The 13,014-nt window shown below is 46.0% G+C and overlaps 1 protein-coding gene across 1 annotated transcript in view; it reads left to right on the plus strand.

Annotated features, from left to right (window-relative positions):
• Positions 1–2,189: 2,189 nt before the first annotated feature.
• Positions 2,190–13,014, plus strand: part of FNDC7 (fibronectin type III domain containing 7) — a 29,921-nt gene continuing 19,096 nt past the window's right edge. The window contains exons 1-5 of the mRNA XM_004582164.2: positions 2,190–2,433; positions 2,940–2,958; positions 6,742–6,996; positions 8,001–8,261; positions 11,116–11,373. Coding sequence (XP_004582221.2) covers positions 2,374–2,433; positions 2,940–2,958; positions 6,742–6,996; positions 8,001–8,261; positions 11,116–11,373 — 853 coding nt within the window. The 5' untranslated portion in view covers positions 2,190–2,373. The remainder of the gene's footprint in view (positions 2,434–2,939; positions 2,959–6,741; positions 6,997–8,000; positions 8,262–11,115; positions 11,374–13,014) is intronic.

The raw sequence follows: 13,014 nt of genomic DNA on the forward strand, positions 1-13,014 counted from the left end.
TGGCTTTCACTTGTGTCAGCAGATGCTGTGGCCTGACCCCACCCGACCTGTCCGTAGACACAGTTCACACAAAGCTGATGAGTGCTAAAGCCTTACTTGTCCTGGCCTGCCCTCAGCTCCAGCTCCTGTGCTCCCCAGTGACAGCTGCAGTCTAGTAGGAGAGTTCCCCAAATTTCCCTACCAGGCTTGCTCCCAGCTCTGTCTCCTGTGTGCTGGTGGGAGCTTTTGGCCTGGCCCAGCCAGCATCCTCCCTATCCCTAATTCTTGTATGAATATTAGGTGAGTTTCTGTCGGATGAGTTCTACAGTCCAGCATGGCCTGGCCTGTCACCACCCCCAAGCTCTCACACAAACCAGCAGGTGCTTCAGTGCCACAGAGGTGAGCCCACAAGTTCTGAATAGAATCTGCCCCCAAGTCTGGTTCTCTCGCATTCTGGCCGGTGCTATGGCCCACCCCTGTTCCAGTATTCGCAGGCAGGTACTGCGACCTAGTCCAGCCAGGCATGCCCTCCATCCCCAGCTTCCATGTACTCCAGTGAGCCTGGGGAAATGCTACTTGGTCTTGCCCAGGTCTCCCACATGGGTGGGTGCCTTGGCCTCACTCAGACATGTCTTCCTCTAAATCACCCCCCTCCCCTTAAATCACTTGGTCTCAGTTCCCTCACCTACCTGTGAGTGCATTGACCCGGTCTGTGGAAGCCCGAAGAAACATTTCCTTGGTGGCCCCTCTACAGCACATCCCAGGACCCCCTTTCCCAAGCAATCTGCAGCCCCTCTGCCATGGTGTGCCTGGGGCTGGGGTGGCATGTCCAGGTACCGCATCTACTACCTTTCACAGTGCTATTTTCCTACATATCTTTTTTAATTTGTTTGTTTTAAGCTTTAGTTATTTTTATTGGAAATGCAAATTTTAAAGCAAGAAAAAGAGACAAAGAGAAAGATTTGCCAACCACTAGTTCCTCAAATCGCCGCAATAGCCAGAGCTGGGGCGATCTAAAGCCAGGAGCCAGGAGCTTTTTCCAGGTCTCCCATGTGGATGCAGGGATCCAAGGCTTTGGGCCATCCTCTACTGCTTTCCCAAGACAAAAATAGGGAGCTGGATAGGAAGTAGAGCAGCCACAACATAAACCAGTAGCCATATGGGATCCTGGAACTTTCAAGCAGAGGATAAACTAAATGAGCCATCACTCTGGGATACCCCACCACCACCACCACACACATACACATGCCACCAGCTATTAGCTGCTTTTCTTCCAGCAGTGTAACACCTGCCAGGGTTCAAGGCAACCTAGGTGATTGCCTATAGTTGGAATGTTAGAATTAAATATTACAGGGCTTGGCATTGTGGTATAGTGGTTAAAGCCATCACCTATGAAGCTGGCATCCCATATAAAACCAATTGGAGCTCTGGCTATTCCACTTCCAATTCAGCTCTTTGCTACTGTGCCAGAAGATGGCCCAAGTTCTGGGGTTCCTATATCCATATAGGTGACCCAAATGGAGCTCTTAGCTCTGGGTTTCTGGCTTCAGCTTGGCCCGGCCCCAGCCATTCCAGCCATTTGGAGAGTAAATCAGTAGATGGAAGATCTTTCACTCTATCTCTCCCTCTCTTTCTCTCTGTGACTCTGACTTTCAAATAAGTGAAATAAAAGCTTTTTTTTTTAAACAAAGAATTAAATATCACAATGCTTAGATTAAATTCTCACTGTTATTTAGAGCCTGAACCAGTAAGACGGTTGTAGAAATAAATGATACCAGAACGGTAAGTGTTACTGTGAATGGAAGAACATGATGTGCCCATCAGGGATCTCTCACTGTTTCCCCTCAGTGTAAGAATGTGTTCTGACCTGTTGTCTTAGATATGAAACTTTGTAACAAATGGCTCCCGACACTGGGATTGGTCACTGTGTATTGAAAACCAGGTGGCAATTAGGAAAGTAACAAAGAAAGATTGGAGGAAAAAATAAAACATAAAAATCTCTGGGTTTAAAAATGATTATTCCATCATATCAACAATATTTCATGCAGATTTGTAAAATCTTTGCTTTGGAAAAACAATGCTTTAAAAAGAAAAGGAGAGAGTGTTCTACTTACCACCTTGAGTCCAAGGTTACAATCCTAGCTTTCTGGCTAGCTTGGCATGGCTGTCTCCAGCTCCTTTTTGTTGTTGCTGTTCCAACTTCGCAATACCTGCCATTCTCCAAGTGCCCCAAGTTACAGGTAAGCTCCACACTGAAGGGGAGGAGCTACTTGTCAGGGTCTGTTCCCAACGTCACGGCCTCACATCTCAGCGACTAACAGCACTGTCCTCCTGGGCACCACAGAGGACTCCGATCACTGTGTTTCGTGCCATGTGAGTGCTATAACCTACAAGATGACTGGCGGACCCAAGTGTATGTGTTTGATTGGCTTTAGTCTTATCTGTCTTAAAATGGTGAGTTCATCATTCCAACTACCTTGTGACCGTTTGGGGCATAAAGACACATTCATTAGCTTTCCTTTTGGTGGAGAGGGACAACTTGGAAGAAAGGAGAAATCAAAATAGTTTAGGATCATAGAAAGATTGTATATGTTTGTGCGTTCGAAATTTAATGCACTGAGCTAGAGAAGGAAAACAAGATTTTCATTATATTTTAAGAACAAAGGTTTGTGAAAAATCTGTCAGCAGCTACTGACATTGCTCACTAGGCAGATTCAAAAGGGAAAATGAAATCGTAATGTGATCTGCCTCCTGCCTTCCAATTCTAGTTTGGATTGTTTTGTGGTAGATTTGAGTGTTGTGAAATGATTTGCGCAGATACATTCTCATGTGGGTTGAAAGATGGCTCCATTGTGTATAAAATGTTATGATTAGTTTACTGATGCTCTGATTTAATGTTTAGTATTTTCCCAAATGATATTTTTCTGGATGGCTCTAATGTTCTCAACTTTCCTTTTCAGGTCACTTCAGCAAAAACAGGTAAACTTTCCTGATCTGCAAGCTTTCGCTCCTCATATTTGAGTTGAATTTCCATTGTTAATTCACAGGTTGCCTGAGATAGAATGGCTATGCCGCGGAGGGGCTGGGGAATATGTTTTGAGCACTCCCATTGGGTGCTGAGTGCTTAGCAGGTGCTGGAAAGATGGCACCTAGTAAGACAAATAAACACGTCATTTTGTTCACTGATGTATTGCCCAAATGCTAACAATGGTCAGAGATGGGCCAGGCTGTAGCTAGGAGGCAGGAGCTCCACGGTGGGCTTCCACCTAGGCGGCAGGAGTCCAAGTATTTGGATCATCCCCTGCTGCCTTCCAGGTGCATTAGTTGGAAGTTGTATTGGAAGTGGGGACAGAATTCAATCCCAAACACTTGGATATGAAGTATAGCATCCTGGATTTACCATGCCAAGCCACAAAGCCTGCCCCCAGTTGCCTTCAGGATTGGCCAGGAAGTTGTGGGTAGAATGTCTTGGCCCTCTATAAAATAATCTTTTCCTAAGTGACATTTAGGTAGACAAAATCTAGCTCTGCTGTCTTTGACAAGTTCTCAGCCTGCCAAGGACACACTGCACCTCCCCAGAGGGCTCCTCTCAGCCCCCACAGCATGCACACTGTTCTAGAGGATCGGGGTCAGGCTGAAAGAGTGTCGGTGTTGTGAACGAACTCCTGGGTTTTTAACAGCTGGGGTACATTTTATTGACATTGTGTAGACCGTTTCACTCGGGAAGTGTGTTTTGATCTTGGGGCTCTGGCACTGACTTGTTTATCCAGGGCTAGCCTCTGGGACCGCGTGGACTAATTTGGATTTCTCTGAGTTGATAGTTTGCACAGATGCTGAGAATCAAAGGGCTTCTTTTTTGAGAGATCAGAGCAGTTAGTTATACAGATGAGGAATGAGGTTTTTCCTTTTATCGCTGCCGTGAAGTAGACTAAACTTGGAAGCAGGAAATGTGAGGAGCTGTTGCTCCTATATGGAGTCTAACAGTGGTCACTCATAGGGAAATACAATCCAGGGAGACTGGCTTTCTAGGCAGGTGCTAGCAGAGTCCTCCCTAGAGCCTAGCAAGAAACAGGAAATCCAGCTTTCCTGCTGTGCGCCCCAGACTCCCCAGCATCTTACTGTTACTAGCATCCTCCATGGCAGGGCCATTCCAGCTAGCTTCTCCTGACCCCACCCACTCTGCCCCCTGCCACACACACACACACGCATGTTTTCAAAGTGCATATACTGTTTCACTTAATGGTCACAGCAATCTGAAAAATACAGGTATTTTACCTTTCAAAGTAAGTCCCTAGGCTGTGGGCATTACTAATATGCCATATTTCTTTTTTTTTTTTTAAGATTTATTTTATTTGTTTGAAAGATGGAATGAGAGAGAGAGAAATATGGAGAAAGCACAAAAAGATATTCCATTTGCTGGTCCACTTCCCAGATGGCCACAAAATTCAGGGTTGGGCTAGGCTGAAGCCAGGAGCTTCAGTCAGGTCTCCCACACTGGTGACAGATCCCCAAGTGCTTGAACCATCTTCCTCTGATTTCCCCAGGCCATCAGCAAGGAGCTAGATCACAAGTGGAGCATCCAGGACTCAAGCCAGTGCCCATTTGGCATTGCAGGCAGTGACTCTCCCTGCTGTACCACAATACAAGCCCAGTGCAGCACATTTCTTGAGGCAGAAGATCAAGTCCAGGAGAAATTAAATGACTTACACATGTTCATACATACAAGTGAAGGGCAGATCCAGGGCTGAAACATAGAGTTCTCAAATCCAAATCCTCTGTTATTTTTCTACTATACACTTAAGTTGCACAAGTGCATTGTTTCTCTTTGTTGTTCTCTTCCAGCAAATGAGCCTTTCTAGCCTGGGTTAATGGGGCCAATTTTTTTTCTTTAACATATTGTTCACTCATTTTCATCTACTTGGAAAAAAAAAAAAGCAGAGTGACAGAGAGAAAGAGACACAAAGAGAGATTCCATCCATTGATTCACTTCCAAAACGCCTGCAGCAGTCAGAGACTGGGCCAGGCTGAAGCCAGAGCCAGGAACTCAGTTTAGATCTCCCAGATAGGTGGCAGGGTCACTGGGAATTGGATTGAAAATGGAACAACTAGAACTTGGAACAAGCATTCCAATATTTCATGCAGATGTCCCAGGTGGTGATTTGACCCACTGAGCCACAGCACCCTTCCAGGTCGGTTTTGTGGACTCTTCAGGCCCTGTGACTGGCCTGTGGGGAGAAGGTCCTTTAAGGCCGCTGCCTAATGACCCATCAAGCTTCTTCATCTGGGACTGATATGACTGTCATTGTCCCATGATGTTATTCCATTCCAGTGAACAGAACCAGCTGATCGAGGCAAGAAGATAAACTGGAGCAACAGGGGACAGAGTTGAGAAGCACCAGGCAATGAGAGGAAGGAAGGCATATCGAGGACAAACAAGGAGGGAGCAGAAAGAAGAGGGACATGTGGGCAGGTTGCAATGGAGGCCTTGCCAGGCTCTCCAGTCTGCAGGGGTCTAGGGATGGGGCTCTCCCTGCAGACCCTGCTTCCCTCAGCCAGTGCCTTTCAAGCCAACAACCTCCCTCCACCTTGCCATGCATAACTGTCCTAATTTTCTTTCGACAGCAAATGAGACAAGCCTGGGCAGTGTTCAAAGAATGTCTGGCCAGTGCACAGTGAAGACTTTGTTCATTTTTGCGGCATGTTGTTCTCTGAGCTGCTGCCAGGTGCAGCTCCTTGCGCCCTGGGGATAGAAAGAGAAGGTTGTCTGTGTTGGGTCCACAGGGATGCGGTTGAGGCAAAGGGAAGAGGGAGTGTGTACTGGCAGATCACACCTTGGTAGCTACCCATTTTCACTGTCTGCTCTGTGGGTTTTGCCCGTTGGTTTTGCTCTTGTTTCTGAATTTGACATAGAATGATCTTAATCAGAAAATATAATAAACATAAAAGACCAAGCACCAGTTTCAGACTTAGAACTCAGCTGCATTCATCAATCTCGTTTCCGCATGGACGTTTCTGTCTGTGGATTTGTGTAAGACAGTAAGACAGGACTGCCAGGCTGTCTCCCAAAGTGTAGGGACGCCTTGTGTAAATTGGTAATGTAGTCATCCATACCCACTGGCAAATCACACCCGAGCCTTCATGAGGAGGGACCTCAGCATCTGATTCTTACTACTGAGACAGATGGTTGGTAGGGAAAGGAAGAATAAGGTTTGTTTGTATTAAATAGGAGAATCTGGAATGTATTCCAATCTGATAATAGGAAAAGAGTCATCGAGTAACTGTAACAAAGCTGGCACTCCCTCCTTCCTTGAATTTGATGAAGGGACCTCTGGGGGAAGATACAGAATGCTTTGGGCAGAGGCAAGGATGGAACAAGTCTAGCTGGAGCCAGGAAGGCATAGGTGTGACGGGGAAGGGAGACCATGGCAGAGCAGAAATCAGACTGGAATAGAAGGCTCTGGAATAGAATCACTCAACTGTTCCTACACCCTCCCTCCCCAAGCTGCTTCCCACAATCACTTGCTACTCCTCTAGAAGTACAAAACGTGGACAGTATCCCCAGGTGACTGGGGAAGATCTTTGGGAAATGAGTGGCCTGAGCCTTCTGGCTGTCGAGGGGCACTTGGCCTCTCTCTCGGTTTTCCCTTGAACTGAAAATGAAGGGCGAAGCTGTGTGTGGAGGTCGGTGCCAGGACACTTGAATCTGAAGCCGCGGTCTTTGCAGGTCTCCCGGCTGACGCATGGTGGCCATCTGTCTTTCAGCTCCTGCAATACCCACAATCGATCAGGCCTACTCAAAAATCAGCAACAGTATCACCGTAGAATGGGCCATGGTACCTGGCGCTACCAGTTACCTGCTCACAGCCAAAGATGGGGACACAGTTGTTGAAACGATGGTGGCCACTTCCCCTGGCACTGTGACAGGCTTGAAGGCTGCAACGTTGTACCAGATCACCATCAGATCCATCAGTGCTGCGGGGAGAAGCCAGGCATCGCCTCCGGCGCAGGCCAAAACAGGTAGTTGGAAGTTCATTGCCTCTGAGAGTTGTCTTGCAACCTGGAGCTATCGCACCAGTGCTGCAGATGCATCCTGTGATGAAGTGTTCCTGCAGCCTATGATTTAGGCCCCACACACGAAAGCCACCTTACAGTGTTTGGGGAAACTCAGATAGCTGTAGAAGATGCTTTGCCTTAGAAAATAATGCCTGCTCTTGGGCTCTTTTCAAAATATTCCTGTTTTCATTTTTAAACTTTCATTATTATTCCTTAGTTTTATTTGCTTTAACTTAATTATTGGAAAGGCAGAGTGATGGAGAGACAAAGATCCACTGGTTCATTCCCCGCAAATGCCTGTAGCAGTGGGGCTGGGATGAGTGATAGGAACCCGGGGGGCTGTGGGCTATCGTCTGCTGCCTCCAAGGCACATTAGCAGCAAGCTGGATCAGAAGTAGAGGCCGGGCTTAATCCCAGGCACTCCAATACATGGCACAGGCAGCCCAAGCAGCAGCTTAACCCACTGAACCATAACTTGTGTGATGCATCCCCACTTCTAAATCTCTGGAAAAGGGATAACATGTTGTAGCTATCCACATAAAGAACACACAGAAAGGAGTTACTGCACGCCAGCCGCATAGTATATGTTAACAAAGAAAGACATTTGGAATTCATCTATTTGCTTGATAATTGTACCTGCTCAATAAAGTTATGTATATATTAAAGTACTATCAGTCATCAATTCCTCATTTGTTTGTATTCTGATTGCAGCAATGTTTTATCTGATTTCTGACTACCAACTGAACAAGTGCCTAAGATTTAATTTCTGCTCCCCATTCCTCAGCCAAAACATTTATGAGTAATGAATACTTAAATAGCAGTTATTTAATGGAGCTCTGCCACAAATCCTTTTAAAAAGTAAACAATAATTTTGTAGTATGAACAGTCAACCTCAATTAACTTATCCCTGAATTATATCCTCTATTGAATTTTTATGGCACAAAAATGTATGTTCTTGTCTGTTGCAGTGTTGGCAGCACCCATTCTAGAAGTCAGTTCGCCAAGTCCAGACTCTATTCTCGTACAGTGGGAAGCTGTCTGTATGGCGATCGGATTCTCTGTGTCCGTCATGCAGGCCAACGGCTTGGGAAGAATATGGAAAGAGAATACCACCAACACTTCATTGACCTTCAGTGGGTTAGATGCCGGCACCCTCTACACTGTAAAGGCGTATGCATGGAACTCCAATGGAGTCCCTGGGGATGACTCCACCTGCAATCAGAGGACGAGTAAGGACACCTGGCTCAGTGTGATTCATGACAGGGGCTGTGTATGGCGGCCATCTTAGGGCAGTGTTAAGTGATAGGTACAGACTGGCTGGCCACAGCTGTCTGAATTTATTAGGAAGTTATTTATAGAGCCTGACTCTTCCTCCTCCGTAGTTAGAACACCAAAACGCATGTAAAGAAATGCTGCCCAGAGCATGGCAGCTCCTTCTGTGACACCCACTCCACTTCAACATAGACAGCACAACACCACCAACAAGGGGGTAGTTCTCCTTAGCTTGTCCAGCCCACCAAGACCTGAGGCCATGGTAGGCGCTGAATGAGTTCTATCTCTCTCTCTCTCTCTCTCTCTGTCTGCTTCTCAAATAAATAAATCACTTACAAACAGATGTTTTATCCATTTGAAAGGCATGGTGATAAAAACAGTGGAAGAGACAGAAAAAACTTTTATCTACTGATTCACTTCCCCCAAATAGCTACAATGCCTAGGGCTGTTCTGGGCCAAAGACAGGAGCCTGGAACTCGTGGTCTGCCACATGGATGGCAAGGGTCCTAAAACTTGGGTAAATTTCCAGTGCTTGCTTTTCTAGGTGCATTAGCAGGGAGCAGGATAGGAAATAGTTCAGCTGGGACTTGAATCAGCACTTATCTTGGATGCCAGCATTGCAAGGAGGCAGCATAACTGGCTATGCCATAATGCCAACATCTAAATAATTTTTTTTTTCTTAAAGTCTAGAGTTTGGATTTAGTTTCTGCATAAGTTTGTTAGGGTTGCTTTAACAAAGGGCCATAAATTGGGTGACTTAAATAATAGATATTTACCAGTTCTGGAGGGGTAGGAAATCTAAAATCAAAATGTTGCCGATGGCCGGCCTGTAGCGCAGTGGTAGCGTGCCTGACTCCAAAATGTGGCCAATCCTGGTTCCTTCTAGGTGCTGTGAGAAAGTGTCTGTTGCAAGTCTTTCTTGTTGACTTGTACATGGTCGTCTACGTGCACATGGCATTGTCCTTGTGTCTTATGTCTGTGTTCAAATTTCATCTTTTTTCCTGATTTTTAAAAATGTATTTGAAAGGCAGAGACCCAGCATGCGCAAGACAGATAAAGAGAGAAAGATATCTTCATCTGCTGGTTTACTCCCAAAATTCCTGCAGCGTTCAGGGCTGGATCAGGCTGGAGTCAGGTACCCACAACTCAGTCTGGGTCTCCCACAGGGGTGACAAGAACCCAAGTACTTGAGGCATTACTTACTGCCTCCCAGGGTGTGCATTATCAGGAAGTTGAAATCCAGAGCCAAGCTGAACTTGAGCCTGATGTGGGATTTGAGCATCCCAAACGATGCTTTCACCACTCCACCAAAGGCTCATCCCCAAATTCCTTCTTTTTATAGGCATATCTGTCATAGATTCATGGCCCACCTTCAATGTGTTATGATCCCATTTTAAGATAAGATCGTGTTCTAAGGTTGCAAGGATTAGGACTCCAACGTATAAATTCAATTCACAGCAGCCTCCCCCTGCTTCACCTGCCTTCCCTCATTCTTTCATGCCTCATGCGAGACAAGCAGATGGACCTGAAATATGGAAGGTCATACCAGCCAGCCGTGGGTGTCACAGCAGCTTAGAGTAGTACACTTGTCCCTGCAGACAAACTGACCATGCAGCAGGGGAAGGGAGCTGCTCATAGCCCACAGCAGGGGGACACAGCCAGTGCGAGCTTTGCAGAGTGGGTCTCTGCATGCCGAAACAGGGCCTTCCTTGCATGGCAGAGTGTCCAGACAGAGTGTCCAGAGGATGTTAGTCTCTGCTCACAGGCTGCCCGAGCAGTCTTCCATGGCATGCCCAGTGCTCTTTATTACAGCACTGATGCCAAGGGACAATTGAGGCCAATCTACAGGAGAACTCTGAATAAAGGGGGCATAATTATAAAAATGTGGGGGAGGGGTAATGATGTGGCACATTAAGCTGCTGCCTGCAACATCAGCTTTCTGCTCTGCTTCTGATCTACCTTCCTGTTAATGAACATGAGAAGGCAGGGAGAGATGGCCAGAGTACCTGGGTCCCCTATCAAAATGAGTTCCTGGCTCCTGGATTTGACCTGGATCATACGTGGTTGCTATGGTCAGTAGATGGAAGATTGATATTTCTCTTTCTCTCTCTCTCTCCTTCTCACCCAATCTGTTGCTTTGTCCTTTAAATAAGTAAGTGAATCTTAACAGCAACAATAAAAAAGAATGCAGGGAAAGTGTTTTTGGAGACACTAAAAGAAGATCGCCTTAAAGCATGATCACCACACTTGATACTTTCCTTTGATCTAGACTAAAAAGGAAGCCTCTTCCTCTATAAACAATTATGACCTGAATTTAAAAACATATATACTGGTGCCAAAAATGAATGGAGGAGTTTAGATTCACTCATTAGTAATAATTTATTTAGCACCTCACTTAAGAGTAACAGAGCCACATGACCTCCACATTTGGGATTGTGAGTCTTTTAGTCAGCTGTTAAAACAGCATATTAATTCATTCAAAAGACACGTTTTTAGCACCAACATGTGTTAGACACTGATGTTACTACATTCATGTGACAGATGAGAAAAAAGGTTAAACGATGTGGCCAAGGTCACATATCTTGTAACACAACATATGTAACCTATGTAACACAACGATGAGTTTGCATTGTCCACGGCAGATGAATTAGCGGTGCTCAGCTGCCTGCAGCACAGCTTCCTGCATTCAGCACCTGCCATGCTCTACCCATGCGCACTGGATCCTCTGAGCTCTGCAGTATGGTCAGGCCAGATCTCACCTGGCCTCCTCCAGAGGCTGCTAAACATCTTGCTTATTTCTCAAAAACGCAGGTCCCCGTGCGCCCAACAACATCCAAGTCTCCTTTGACAGTGGGACCCTGCAGGCGGCTGTGTCGTGGGCCCTTGCGGAAGGAGCTTCCAACTACACTGTGACGGCGCTGAGTGGCTCCTCCGAGCTGAGCTGCAGCTCGACCTCCAGTTCCTGCACCGTCTCTTCGCTCCAGTGTGGAACCGAGTACCAGATCTCGGTCTCGGCAAGCAATGATGCTGGATCTAGCAAATCGCCTTCTGCAATGACCCTGAGGACTGGTATGTGAATGGCTGCGAGCTCCCTGGAGGGCGGGCAGGCACCCGCGAGTGCCATCCGGGAGGCGGGAAATCCCCTGCAATGTTCCAGAACACTTCAGAAGGAGTGCAAATTGAAGCCTTGGACAAGACATTCCGATTAGCCTGAAAAATATTAGCGAAAGCTGACACTACACAGGGGAGAAAGCATTGCTTTGAAAGTCAACAAGCCTGACTCGCCTTCCAGATGTCTTATTAATTTTTTTCTTTTTCATTTACAATATTATATAAAAAAAGCAAAGACTCAGTCTGAGTTGCACAATTCTCACTGGGCAGTGCCCTGACTGACTCTGCCTTCATCATGTTTCATGACATAGGCATGGTAGGAGCTATTTTTTTAAAAAGATTTATTTATTTATTTACTTATATTAGAAAGTCAGATTTTCAGAGAGAAGGAGGGACAGAGAGAAACATCTTCCATCCAATGGTTCACTCCCCAAGTGGCCTCCACAGATGGAACTGAGCTGATCTGAAGCCAGAAGCCAGGAACTTCCTCCAGGTTTCCCATGCGGGTGCAGGATCCCAAGGCTTTGGCCATCCTCCACTGCTATCCCAGGCCACAAGCAGGGAGCTGGATGGGAAGTGGGGAAGCTGATACATGAACCAGTGCTCATATGGGATCTTAGTACATCCAAGGTGAGGACTTTAGTCATGAGGCTGCTACTGTGCCAGGCCTGGGAGCTTTTTTTTTTTTAATTTTATTTTTTATTTTTCAAAAGAATGGTAGGATACTTCTAGTTTTGAATGTGTGTAGATATTTTTTGATTTTCATTTTGTAAAACAAGATAATTACAGTGCCGGCACTGTGGCATAGTGGCTTAAGCTTCCATCTACAGGGGTCAGCATCCCACATGGGCACTGGTTCAAGTCACAGCTACTCCACTTACCACCCAGCACACTGCAAATGCTCCTGTGAAAGCAGCCAATGAAGTTCAAGTCTACGGGCCCCTGAACACACACGGGAGATTCTGTAGAAGCTCCTGGTTCTGGGGCTTTGACCTGGCAAACCCCTAGCTACTGTGGCCATCTGGGGAGTGCTCCGCAGATGGAAGACCCCACTCACTGTTTTTCCTTCTCTCTGTCTCTCTATAACTTCACCTTCCAGATAAATAAATATATATTTTTAAAAATATATATATACCTGAAAGGTAGATTTTACAGAGACAGAAAAAGATAAAGTCTTCTATCTGATGGTTCACTCCCCAAGTGCGTCAACAGCCAGAGCTAAGCTGATCTGAAGCCAAGTGTCAGGAGTTTCCTCTGGGTCTCCCACATGGGTGCAGGGTTCCAAAGACTTGGACTACTTTCTGCTGCTTTCTCAGGCCACAAACAGAGAGCTGGATGGGAAGGGTAGCAGCTGGAGCACACACTGGTGCCCATATGGGATTTCAGTGCCACTGGGCAGAGGATTAACTTGATGCATCATCTTGTCAGCCCCAATAAATAACTTAAAAAAAATTTTTTTTCAGCATTCAAAAGTGAGTATATTTAATCATACTCAGTTCATAACACAGCAAATATGTGAAAAAAATAATAATTCCTTCTACAGCATGTCCAATGAACTAGCAACAGATAAAGTTGGTAGCGTGCAGGTTCAATGAATTA

Source organism: Ochotona princeps, chromosome 2 (assembly GCF_030435755.1).
Source record: "Ochotona princeps isolate mOchPri1 chromosome 2, mOchPri1.hap1, whole genome shotgun sequence".
NCBI classification, from domain to species: domain Eukaryota; kingdom Metazoa; phylum Chordata; class Mammalia; order Lagomorpha; family Ochotonidae; genus Ochotona; species Ochotona princeps.